The 13,389-nt window shown below is 54.1% G+C and overlaps 1 protein-coding gene across 1 annotated transcript in view; it reads left to right on the top strand.

Moving 5' to 3' along the window:
* STIM1 (stromal interaction molecule 1) overlaps window positions 1-13,389 on the top strand; it is a gene marked incomplete at its 5' end in the record, with an annotated part of 44,825 nt that overhangs the window by 11,261 nt on the left and 20,175 nt on the right. The window contains one exon of the mRNA XM_015418298.1: window positions 12,396-12,573. Within this exon, the coding sequence (XP_015273784.1) occupies window positions 12,396-12,573 (178 nt within the window). The remainder of the gene's footprint in view (window positions 1-12,395; window positions 12,574-13,389) is intronic.

Below are 13,389 nucleotides of genomic sequence, written 5' to 3'. Positions count from 1 at the left end.
CCCCTCAGCGGTTGAGCAGGCATCGGCGGCGTGGGCAATCCCGGTGCAGGAGCAACTTGTTGCTGCGCGGCGTGTGCGTCAAGGAAATTAGCCATTCTAACGTCCATCATTCCCGGCAGACCTTCCATCACATCCTGGAATGCCCGCATTAAGTCTCTCACCGAGTCTTCCAGTTCTGCTAGACGTTCCCCGGTAGTTTCCTCCGGGATGGGGTCCCGAGGTCGATAGTCCGGGGGTGGGTCATAGTCCTCTTCCGTTTGGAAGGCTCCGGTGCCCTCCTCATCTTCTGCGTGGCCTCGCGGCCCCGATGGCTCGAACATCCACTCCTCGAGGTCTTGCTTGGAACTCCCCTTCTCCGAGGTAGTCCCCGGCTCCGGGAACAATCCCTTGTCAAACAGACTCTCACGTAATCCGCTCCCCCGACGGGAGTACACCTCTCGGGTGCCCTGAGTGTTGTACATAGTCCAGTCATCCTGCTGTTGAGTCTTCCGCGGACCCCAGTGCGAAGGGGTCGGAGGCGGCCAAGACAGATGTGCAGGCAGGCGGGGAATCGTTCCCCCCACGGCACCCTCCATCGAGGCTGCAGTCGTGAACACCAAAGACGCGGAGGTTTGTGGGACCGATCCCGAGTCCCCCTCCGTGTTAGGTAGGTTTCCCTCAATTCCGCTCATGATCTTGCCAGATTCGGAACGATAGGAGAAAGGGAGTTCTAACAATATGTTGGATCCCCAAGCATCGAGAATAAATCCACGTTTTCAAGAAAAGCAAAATTTATTTCAAAGCGTTGAAGACATACTCAAACACGTTCTTTGTTAGAACTGGGGATACACAGTTAGGTCAAGCATAATAAAGGAACTTCAAACAGATACAGATCCAATGAATAGCATTCCCGCTGGCGGGCTAATGAAACGGTTGCGCGCCCAGTCCATGGGAACCAGGCAGAACATCAGACAAAACACAGGTGCAGTACTCATGAGAAAAGCAATAGGCAAGCATTACAGCCTCTTCTCCCCCACACAACCTCCAGCAGTTATCTTGTGCATTCCAACGCAGGAGCAGGATGATAGAAAACAAGCCAGGTGCAACAAGGAAAGGATATGTACACAGAGGTCACAGAAAACAGAATGGCAGCTTGCTGACACCCCCCCAAGCACCAAGAAGACAGAGCATCCCTTTTCCCCAAGACCGAGAGTTCCTACCTATACCTTGTGGCTAATAGCCCCTGATGGACCTCTGCTCCATATAAGAACATAAGAGAAGCCAATGCTGGATCAGGCCAATGGCCCATCCAGTCCAGCACTCTGTGTCACACAGTGGCCAAAAGTACCAGGGGCCATCAGGAGATCCAGCAGTGGGGCCAGGACATTAGAAGCCCTCCCACTGTTGACCCCCCCAAGCACCAAGAAGTCAGAGCATCACTTGCCCCAGAGCCCCTATCTATACCTTGTGGCTCATAGCCACCGATGGACCTCTGCTCCATATGCTTATCTAATTCCCTTTTGAAGCCGTCCATGCTGTAGCCGCCACCCCCTCCTGTGGCAGTGAATTCCATGTGTTCATCACTCTCTGGGTGAAGAAGGACTTCCTTTGATCCGTTCTAACCCAACCGCTCAGCCATTTCACGGAGTGCTCCATGAGTACTAGCTTGGGAGTTCACATCTGTGAATCGCAGGTGCCCCGTGGGCTTCTTGGTTTCCAAACCAGAGGGCAGCCACGTTGTTCTCCAGTGGACCACATGGATTCGAGTCAAGTAGCGCCTCAGAGACCAGCAGGATTTTTGGGGGAATAGAGAGTCGACAGTCCCCAGGGAGCTCTCGACATCTCCCACCCTCAAAAAGAAGGGTCTGCGCGGGGAGGACTTTTATCCGCCCCAAAACTTGGAACCGGTGTTCCCTCTAAGTTGAGTGAGCGTGAGCTAGCTCACAGTTGTTTAGCCTCTGGCTCACACATTTTTGCCTTAGCTCAGGAAGGGTGACTCCAGAAGAGCGCTTCGCTCAGGAAGGAGGGCTCCAGAGCAAACTGATTTATGCAGCGGCCCAATGGCTCCCTCACAGCTTTTATGCCAGTTGCTCACAAAGCAGAATTTCTGCTCACAGGACTCCACAGCTTAGAGGGAGCCTTGCTTGGAACCCCGCTGGAAGGTTTGGCTGTGAAGAAACCCATTTGCTGTAACGGGGGAAGAGTTGACGTATCGTAATGATCAGGCTCTGCTGTCCCGGCCACTTTAAATATTTACAATCCACTGAGCTGTGTTCAGTTTCCAGGGACTTTGGGATACCGTCCCACATCTGTGTGTGGGCCTGGTTTGGATCCAGGCCGTGGCGCCTGAGGAAGAAGAAGGTGTACCCCCGCCCCCTGCATTTTCCCGACCTGAGATGGCCCCAGGGAGCAATGCTCTCTCTAAGCGGTGAGCCGGAGGCCAAAAAAACTGTGAGCTGGCTCACACTCACTCAGCTTAGAGGGAACACTGCGGGAGCTGTCCATACAAACTAGATTTTTATATAATTTAGAAATTAAGCCTTTATTACCTCTGTCATAGGAGCTGCGGTGGCTGAAGTGGTTAAGACGCTGAACTGCAGGCTGTGGAAGGTCAGTAATTCAGCAGTTCGAGACCCGGGTGCCGCATGACAGAGTGAGCTCCCATCTCTAGTTCCAGCTCCTGCCAACCCAGCAGTTCGAAAGCAAGACATTGCAAGTAGATAAAGAGGTACCACTTCGGTGGGAAGGTAACAGCGTTCCGTGCGCCTTAGTGTTTAGTCATGCCAGCCACATGACCACGGAAACGTCTTCGGACAGCGCTGGCTCTTTGGCTTTGAAACGGAGATGAGCATCGCCACCCTAGAGTCGGATTCGACTGGCTTTCGAGGATGGGAACCTTTACTTTTACTTTTTACTTCTGTCATAGCTCCATAATCTTTATAGACCGTACCCAATGCTCCTTCTAAGCTATGGAGTCCTGTGAGCAAAAACTCTACTTTGTAAGCTGCTGGCATTGAAGACACGAGCGAGCGATCTGGCTCCTGCATAAATCAGCTTGCTCTGGAGCCCTCCTTCCCGGGCGAAGACAAAAACGTGTGAGCCGGAGGCTAAAAAAATCAGTGAGCTAGCTCACACTAACCCAGCTTAGAGGGAACACCACCAGGGAGCCATTTGTGCCCTTTGGGGAATCTTAGCAGCATGCGCTGACAGCTGCACAGAAGTTTCCCCCTTTGGGCAAAAGGCAACCCAGGGGGGAAGACTGTGAAGGGCTCTCTTCCGGCTGTGCTCCTGCAGAGTGCAGGGGGTTGGACTAGATGACCTGCAAGACCCCTTCCAACTCTTAACATTCTATGATTCTTCTTGCACAGTGAGGTCTTGCTCCATATCAGACCCCCCCCCCCCACATCCCAAGCCCTGACATTCTCCACTGGGAACCCCCGAATGTATCCACGGGAAGTATCCGGTGAAGTGGTCCTTAGCGGGAAACTTGTTCTTGCCAGTGAAGGCTACTGCCCCCTGGTGGCTGGAGTGAGGATGTCAGATGCGACCAAAGTAGCCCAAGGCGCGCCCCTTGGCCTGGCGGGTTGGATCTGGTCTGGGTGCCAGGAGGCAGAGCAGGCACTGTGGGGTAGTGGTGGGGCTGGGTGTCCAACCAGAAGCGGGGGGACCTGGGTTGAGGCCCTCTTCTCTGCCGTTAAGTTCCTCAGGGAACCTCGTGCCGAACCACGCTGTCTGACCTCCCGAACCTCACGGGGCTGTCGTTTGGGTAACATGGAGGAAGAGGTCTGAGTGCTCCTTGGAGGAAGATTAAGGTAAAAACACAAGAGAGTGAGAGGGTGATCCGAGAAATGAAAGTGTTTAGAAGTGAGAGCCAGTTTGGCATAGTGGTTAGGAGTGCGGACTCTAACCTGGGAGAACCGGGTTTGATTCCCCCCTTCCTCTATTGGGTATAGTACGGTAAATAAGAAGCTGGAGACCGACTGGTGATGAAGGTGCATAGAAAGTTTATATAGATATAATGGTGAATATATACAGGCTATCATACAGCATACCGTACCTTAGCTTGAGAGACTAAGTCCCCACCCAGCTTATCAAGCTGATAGCTAATATACTAAACCCAGCCAATCACTAACAAAGTGAATTAATTACCAACTAACAATGCCTGATAGAGAACACCTGCTAGTATAACACCTGGCTGTAATTACTTAATCACTAGCATGACAGCTAGGACTGTCAAACAGATCAAACTGATCTAGTAACTGTTTGCTACCTCTATCACCTAGACATATATCTCAATATCCTCCACATGCAGTTGCTGGTGTGACCTTGGGTCAGTCACAAGTGCTCTCAGAGCTGTTCTCTCAGGAGCAATTCTCGAAAGAGTGCTCTCAGCATCGCCTACCACACTGGGTGTCTATCGTGGGGAGAGGAAGGGGAAGGAGATTGTAAGCTGCTTGGAGACACCCTTGGGTAGTGAAGGGCGGGGTATAGATCCAATCTCCTCCCCCTCCTCGTCCTCCTCCTCGTCCTCCTCCTGTGGAAGGGAAACAGCCAAGAATCTCCCTTTGCTCACGGGCCACCACGTGGAAGGCTCACCTCATCTCCACAGATTCAGAACAAAGGACCCCCCGCCCTCCCCCCAGGGCTGAACAGGGACATAAGACTCTCGTCTCACTGCAGATGCTCGTTTTCTGCCCCCGGGCATCTCTCCTCTGGTCCGATCCAGCTGACTGCAATGCGCTGTGTAGCTCTGCGCCTGGATTCCTTTCTTTGCAACATCCCCACCCCACCCCCGCCTTCAGACTGGGATATAGAAGGGTTCAGGAAATCTCCACCTCCACTTGTATCTGACGAAGGGAGCTTTGATCCCCCAAAGCTTCGACCCTGAAAATCTCGTCGGCGCTGCTGGGCTCAGATCCGGTTCCTCCACTGCCCCATGGATGTGTGTGTGTGTGTAGGGGGGGAGCCTGCTCGAATCAACACCCGTCTTGGCTGCAGAGGTGCAAGCTGTTGCCAGGGCCGACGAGAGGCGCGGAGGCCATGGTGCCCAGCCCGGCCGGCTCTGCTGTGCTTAGGAAATGGCACCGAAACAACTCTTTTGAAGGAAAGTCGGCTGAGGAAACGCTCCCGCTGCTCCGCTTCGTGCCTCCGAAATTCCATCTCCCCGCTCAGTGTTTGTTTACTGCCGGTGTTTGTTTCCCTGACCCTGTCTCCATAGAGCCAGCTCCCTGGCCCGGCCCGGCCCGCTCAGCTCTCCTGCCCTCTTGGGTCCCACCGACGCTCCCTCTAAGCTGTGGAGCCTTGTGAGCAAAAGTCCCACTTTGTGTGCTCCCGGCATTAGCGTGGTGAGCGAGCGGTTTGGCTGCTGCATCACTTAATCTGCTCTGGAGCCATCCCTTCCTGAGCGAAGACAAAAACGTGTGAGCCGGAGGCTAAAGAACTGTGAGCGGGCTCCCGCTGACTCAGCTTAGAGGGAATGCTGGATCCCGCTCCCGGCCCCTCAGTCTCCCTGCCTCTCAGCTGAAGGAGCCTCGGAGTTCCACAGGAGCCGGGCGACCCCTGGGCGCCCTCCCCTGCCCCTCGGTGGCTGGCATCCCTCTGCTGTGCCAGCTGTGTGGCTTTCTGAGGCCACCTGACAATGATGCTGATTCTGTGAACTTAGGCAGCTCATGAGAGGGAGGGAGGGAGGGAACTTCCGCTCCATTTTGCCGTGGTCAGGCCTCACCTGGAGTCCTGTGTCCAGTTTTGGGCACCACATTTTAGGAAGGATGTTGACAAGCGCGAGCATGTCCAGAAGAGGGCAACCAGGATGGTGAGAGGGTTGGAGTCCAAGTCTTATGGGGAAAGGCTGAAAGGATTGGGTCTGTTCAGCCTGGGAAAGAGAAGGCTTAGAGGGGACATGACTGCAGTCTTCAAGTATTTGAAGGGCTGGCATGTAGACGATGGAGAAGATCTATTCTCTCTTGCTCCGGATTGCAAGACTAGATCTAATGGGTGGGAATTACAAGGGAGTCGATACCGGCTAAATATCAGGAGAAACTTCCTGACTGTCAGAGTGGTTGAGCAGAGGAACAGCCTGCCTTGGGAGTGGGGTGGAGGCTCCTTCGCTGGATGTTTTCAAGCGGAGGCTGGATGGCCATCCTTCGGGTATGTTGTAGGTATGTAGGGCTCTCTTTCAGCTGTGCTCCTGCAGAGTGCCGGCAGTTGGACTAGATGACCTGCAAGGTCCCTTCCAACGCTAACATTCTATGATTCTAAGGGTTGCAGCATCAGTGCTTAGTTCTCGTGGCCCTTTCTTACACGCCCAGGGAAATGCCGATCGCCACTTTGGGTTCAGGAAGCCATTTTTCTCCAGGCTGGTTTGTCGGGGGATCCTGGAGCGGAGCCACTTCTGTGGCCCAGGGGGCAACCAAGGGGAGGCTGCGGTGCTGCCAAGGGAGCCAGGAGAGGGAGCCTGCTTATTTCCGGGGAGGAAGTGACATCGTGATGGGAGGGGCTTAAGACCTTTTATAGGCCAGAACTCTCAGAGGGGGGACAGGAGCAAGCGTGGGTCGGTCAGTACTTCTCTGGGCCCTGCCTTTCTGCCATTTGGCACTCTTTGTGTGCGGTGTAACACGGCAAGGGTGTGTGGAGCGCCTTGTAGTCCCGGGTCCCTTTCCGCGCCTTCGTGGATCAGCTTCCTGGTGCAAGGGAGGCTGGGAATCTGGGCACAGCACCTCCACAGACTCGGGCCCGCTCCGATCGGCAGAAGCGTCTGCCCCCGGCCGAGGAGGCCTCCGTTGGGGTTGCCAGACTCCAGGTGGGGCCTGGAGATCTCCCAGGATTACAACTGATCTCTCCAGACTACAGAGATCAGTCCCAGTCCCCCCCTCCCCCGGAGGAAAGGGCTGCTTTGGAAGGTCCTGCTAACGTCCCTCCCTACCCACACTTCGCTTTCCCCAGGATCCACCCCCACATTTCCACGAATTTCCCAGCCTGTTGCCGGCAACCCCAAGGCCTTTCCTTTCCTGTTCCGGCCTCCCGATTTCTCTCTCCTCAAGAGAAGTCGTCACTCGCACTCAGTACGCCGTTGCTCCTTTAGGAAGCGGGGGTGGGTGTTCCTCCCATCTGACCCAGAGCGAAAGAGGGGGGCTCTCTCCTCTTGCCCCTGGGAAAGAGGGGGGCTCTCTCCCCCTGCCCCTTACCCAGCAACGGTACGTGTGCTTTTCTGAACTCAGAGATAATCCCTTGAAGAATGGATCTTTCCCTGGATCCCAGCCAGTCTAATCTCCAAATCCCACCGCGGTCTGCTGCTTGCTCCCAGGTCCTTGGAGAGCCTACGCTATGTTCTCAAGGCTGAGCAGTGCGCTGTCTTCTCACCCCCACCCCCAGCCCCGAGGGGGGCTACAGAACGACCTCCTGGGAATCTTTCCCAGCCAGAGCCCTGCCTCCTTACTCTGCCAAGAGGGCAGGAGGTACCACGGCACCAACGACGTGGGTAGTAGGGTTCCCAATCCCCAGCTGGGAGCAGGGGACCCCCTGGTTTGGAGGCCCTCCCCCCACTTCAGGGCTGTCAGAAAGCAGTGGGGGAGGGGGGTGTCACGGCTCAGGTGGGGGTGTCACCAGACGCTGCCACCACTCTGGATTTAGGAGGGCCCTTGAGAAGGCCCAGCGCACCCTCCCAAGACCTTCAGACCTCCCTTTTGGCCGAATAACGGGCGTGAGGACCAGGCAGAGTGAAACAAGGAAAAGGTTTATTGGATAAGAGGTCAAACAACCAAGGTGCAGAATAATAACAGTAAGTGGGTGAAAAGAAAAGAAATCAAATGCCCTAACGCGTCTAAATATATACTGTCCCTAGTCCACTATATCATTTGGCACGAGACTACTCACCTTGCCCACAGGATGAGGGTCTCTCCCCTGCAGCAGCCTTCCTTCTGGCTCTGCCCTCTGGAAGAAAAGAACCGTTTCTGCTCTGGCACCAGCCCTTTTGTTCCCCAGCCCTCTTCTTCCCTATTGGTCCATTTTGGCTCCAAAACCTCTCAGGGGCTTCTGGGAGTTGTAGGCCCAGCCTCACCTACTGCTAACCAGGCTCCCTGGGCCTAGTAGGCCTCTGGTGGCACAGCCCAGATCATGACAGGGGGAAATGTCAGTTGGGCGCTCCATTATATCCTATGGGGACTAGTCCCCGTAGGGTATAATGGAGAATTGGGGATGTGGGGCTGGGGGGGGGCTGTTTTTTGAGGCAGAGGCACCAAAGTTTCAGCATCACATCTGGTGCCTCTCCTCAAACAACCCACCCAAGGTTCAAAGAGATTGGACCAGGGGGTCCAATTCTATAAGCCCTGGAAGAAGGTGCCCCCCATCCTCCATTATTTCTAATGGAGGGAAGGCATTTAAAAGGAACACGGTCCCTTTAAATGTGAAGGCCAGAACGCCCTTTGGAGTTCAGTCGTGCTCCTTCCCTCCCCTCTCCCGGAGGCTCCTAGAAAATCCCCCACCAGCCTTGGCAGCCTTCCCTGGGAACTCTAAATGGTCTCCAGGGTGTGTGGCTTGGGTGGAGAATGACCTGAGAGCAGCCCCCATGCTCTCTCGTGCTCTGCTTCTGAAGGCAGTTTGGGAGGGAGGTGGGGAGGGGATCCTGTCTCCAGGCGGGGGATGCTCACCGGATGCCTCTCCCCAATTAGCGAAGTGCTGACACTGGGAGAGCTGCTTGCGGGCTTTTGGCGGTGGGGGGGAGGCACAGCTCAGCACCCCATGCAGGGCCCAGCACTCTAGGTGAATGCCTAGTTCGCCTAGTGGGTGAGCCGGCCCTGCCTCCCCTCTCCCGGAGGCTCCTAGAAAATCCCCCACCAGCCTTGTCAGCCTTCCCTGGGAACCCTAAATGGTCTCCAGAGTGTGCGGCTTGGGTGGAGAATGAGCTGAGAGCAGCCCCCGTGTTAGAAGCACAGGCTCCTACCATGGAATCACAGGAACCGTCTGGATGGGGGAGGTGGACCTGGAAGTGATGTCACGCCCTTGCTCCGGGCTCCACCCCCAAAGTCTCCAGATATTTCCCCAAGTCGGACCTGGCAACTCGAGTGGGCAAACTGGCCTAGCATTCAATTAATTAATTGATTAAATTAGTTATTATTCATTATGTATTATATTCCGCTTATAGCCTGCCTTTCCCTGAGAAACCCTTATCAGGGATGCCCTAGGCTGATTCGGCATCGAGCAGGGGGGTTGGACTGAATGGCCTCTGTGGCTCCCTTCCAACACTAGAAGGAGGAGGAGGAGGAGGAGGAGGAGGAGGAGGAGATTGGATTTATACCCCGCCCTTCACTACCCAAAGGAGAGCGGCTTACAACCTCCTTTCCCTTCCCCCTCCCCACAACAGACACCCTGTGAGGCGGGTGGGGCTGAGAGAGCTCTTTCGAGAACTGCCCTTGAGAGAACAGCTCCGAGAGAACTTGGGACTGACCCAAGGCCACACCAGCAGCTGCGAGTGGAGGAGCGGGGGAATCAAACCCAGTTCTCCCAGATTAGAGCCCGCGCGCTTAACCACGACACCAAACTGTGGTCTCAAAAGGCCCTGCTGACTGTGCCTCGCCGGGGGAGGGAGGTTTGTGTCTGTAGGGCCTTTGGGGGGGTGGGGAAATGACCCGTCGAGGCTAAGAGCCTGCGCAGAGCAGGTCAGAGGGTCGGACTGGGACTCGCGAGGCCTGGATTCAGATCCCCACTCTCCTCTCCGTTGTCGCTGGCCCAGCTCAGCCTGCCTCCCTGGGTTGTTGTGAGGAGAAAACGAGGAAAGGAGCACCACCAGTGCGGCCCTGAGCTCCTCCTCCTCCTCGGAGGGGGCGGGATGCAGACGGGCGAGGCGGAAGTCTGGTAAAAACACTTCTGTCTCCCCAGGCTTCTGGCTCAGGGTGTGGGCGTGTTTCCTCCCGCTGGGGCACTTTTTTTTTTTTTGGGTCTTGGTCTGTTTCCTCCGGTTGTCTTGCTCTGGATTGTGACTTAGCTGTGAGTTGGTCTGATGCCAGTGTTTCCCCCATTTTTATTTTTTTTTTAATTATGAATCGTTTCATCGTTTGCTGTTGTGGGCGGCCTCCAGGGCCCTTGAAGTCGAGAAAGCAGGCGTGTGTGTGAAAAGTGTGATCGAATTGCAGCCGACTTATGGCAGCCCTGTAGGGTTTTCTGTTAGATCACCGCTAACAAATTGTAGGAGAGTGATTTCAGCAATAAGATTAGCTTTATTGTAGGTACGAACGAGCGCTTAAATAGGTCATAACCAGGACAGAACACAAACAGGAGCTAGGTTCCTTTTAAACACTCCCGGGCTACTGTAGCCACGCCTATTTACAACAAACAGCCAATGAGGTTGTGCGGATAACAACCAATGAGAGTTCTTCCCTCGCAGGGACTAGGCATAGTTCTGATAGGTCACAGTTGTGGAGCAGCCAATAGGATGTTAGCTCGGAGGAGCTTCTTCTGGCTCGAAGCTTAACATGGAGAGTCAATTGTAATATTGTAGAAATGGTTTTTAAATGGTTTTAAATGTGTTTTATGCGCTGGCTTATGCCTGATTGTGAGCCGCCCTGAGCCCGCGTTGCGGGGAGGGCGGGCTATAAATTGAATTTATAAATAAATAAATAAATGAGCCGATTCCATAACCCTTTTTTGAATACACTACATTTTCTTTCTTTCTTTCTTTTGCCCCCCGAAGGGGATTTTTTTTTTTTATTGCATTTTCTAAAAACTACAAAGAAACATGGTGGGGAGTTACTACAAACTACAGGATAAAGAAACAGAACCCCTAAAAACCCAAGAGATGGAGGGCATACATCGCTTAACATCAAGATAATAGCTTTTAACAATTACTTTTGGACAGTGAGAGTGATCATTCTTCATCATCGCATCTATTGACAAAACGACCGAAACTGACTAAGTGAAGATTAATCCCGATAAATAATTAATTACGTTAAAAGCAAACTTCAGAAGACAATGGCATCTCAATTTACAATTTTAGCTCCCCGATTACTAATATATTTTTTTCTTTTTCTTTTTTTTTAACAAGGGAAAACAAATCTCCCTCAAAAGGTATAATACAGTCCCATTTTTCTCTTCCACTGTTGTTTCTTCTTATCTTCTTTCCCTGTAGCTCCGTATTGCTGTAACAAGAACTGGCCAATCTAAAAAAAAGTCAAGTTTCCTTTTTCCGGGACTTCTAAACGCTTAAATTCTTGCCTTCAGTCACAGGGGACACTTCAGTATTGCTTATCCTGATAGCTTCTGGAGACTCTAACCTCCTCCTTGCCAGGCAGATTTTATACTGTGGGTATACCTGTAGGGTTTTCAAGGCGAGAGGCGAGCAGAGGTGGTTTGCGGTTGCCCATCTCTGCATTGGAGCCCTGGACTTCCTTGGGGGGTCTCCCGTCCGAGTGCTCACCAGGGCCGACTCGGCTTTCCTTCCGAGATCCGGTGAGTTTGGGCAAGCCAGGTCAGGGCAAAAAACAATTCAGAGGCAGTCCCTTCCAACTCTGTGATTCTATGCTTCTTAATAAATGCCTGGGGGAGGGATTCCGCCTGGCATCTAAAAAGAAATGCAACAGGTACCAGGTGAGCCTCGAGGGGGCGGGCACTCCGAAGGCTAGGTGCCACCGCATAACAGGTCCCATCTCCAGTTGCTGCCCAGCTCCCCTCGGAAGGCAGGGGCACAGAGGGCCGGAAGCGAGAGGCAGGTCTTGGCCAGCGGGCCGGAGAGTCCGGGAGGAGGAGGCGTGCCTGCTCCTTCGCCACTCGAAGGTGGTCTCGCGAGAGGCATGACTGGCCCCTCCCTTGTCGCTGGCTCTGTCTGGAAAGCGATGCCCGGGGGTCATTTCGTAGAAAAAGAGGTGGAGGAGCTCATTTGCATAACTCATTTGCATAACTCATTTGCATATGTCACACCCCCTGACGTCACTGGAAGTGTGTCAGAAGGCAACACCCACCGCTCAGGCTCCACTGGACTGTTTTGGATTGCTAGCTATTGGGGGGGGGGGACGCACAGATCTGTCCTCACAGAGGAGGGAGAGCTTGTACCTGAATAAAACTTGGTCTTAAAGGTGCCACTGGACTGTTTTGGATTGCTAGCTTTGGGGCAGGGGAGAACGCACCGATCTGCCCTCACAGAGGAGGGAGAGCTTGTACCTGAAGGTGGGGGGGGGCTCTGCAACTTACCTGGCTGCTTCTTGCTCCTCGTGGCTCGACTGAGGGCTGCTGGGAGCAGGGGGCGGGGCTTGCTGCATGTGCCCGCCCACTGGGCTCCTCACTGCCGGAGCTGTGCTCCTGTGCGCTCCCACAGGAAATGACCCCTGGCAATGCCGCTGTGTGTCTCTGCATCAAAGCTCAATGGCAGGGAGCTGGGCTTCCTCCCTTCAACGTCCCCCCCCCCTCACTGTGGCTTCCTGTTCCCCCAGTGACCCGTCACAACCACTTGAAAGACTTCATGCTGGTGGTATCCATTGTGATCGGCGTGGGGGGCTGCTGGTTCGCCTACATCCAGAACCGCTACTCCAAGGAGCACATGAAGAAGATGATGAAGGACCTGGAAGGGCTCCACCGCGCCGAGCAGAGTCTCCACGACCTCCAGGAAAGGTGAGCCCCACCGCCCGTCAGGAAAGGCTGCTGGGGTGGGGGGTCAGAGGTGGCTCTCGGCATCAGTCGCCGGCGTTGCAGGTCTTTCTGGGGGCTTCTTTCGATGAGGGTGCTGCCCTAATGTTACGACCAGGGGTCATTTTGTAAAAAGAGAGGTGCAGGAGCTCATTAGCATAACTTATTTGCGTATGCCACACCCCCTGACCTCACCGGAAGTGTGTCAGAAGGCAACACCCACCGCTCAGGCTCCACTGGACTCTTTTGGACTGCTAGCTATTGGGGGGGGGGCGTGCAGATCTGTCCTCGCAGAGGAGGGAGAGCTTGTACCTGAATAAAACTTGGTCTTAATGGTGCCACTGGACTGTTTTGGGCCGGAGGACCAGAGGGAGCTCTGCAGCTTACCTGGCTGCTTCTTGCTCTGACTGTGGGCTGCTGGGAGCAGGGGGTGGGGCTTGTTGCATGTGCCCGCCCCCGGGGCTCTCTACTGCTGGAGCTCCGCTCCTGTGCGCTCCGGCAGGAAGTGACCCCTGGTTACAGTCCTGGCCTCAACTTTAACATCAGCGCCAATTTAACTTCATTTAATATCCAACAGCCTGTCAGGAGCCCAGACTGTGGTGACGGCTGACCGTCCGGATGCTGAGAGCACACCGCCAACATTTTTTTAGCACTTTGACATCTATGTTACTGGCACTTACGATTTTATATGATTTGGTTTTATTTATCTAAATGCTGTGTTTTAACTCCTTTGTCGTGTGTGTGTGTGGTTGTGTGTGTGGTTGTGTGTGTGTGTGTGTGTGTGTGTGTGTCTGAAAAACT

This window comes from Gekko japonicus, unplaced genomic scaffold (genome assembly GCF_001447785.1).
Source record: "Gekko japonicus isolate JY-2015 unplaced genomic scaffold, Gekko_japonicus_V1.1 scaffold5104, whole genome shotgun sequence".
Classification (NCBI taxonomy): domain Eukaryota; kingdom Metazoa; phylum Chordata; class Lepidosauria; order Squamata; family Gekkonidae; genus Gekko; species Gekko japonicus.
This window is presented reverse-complemented; position numbering and strand designations above follow the sequence as displayed.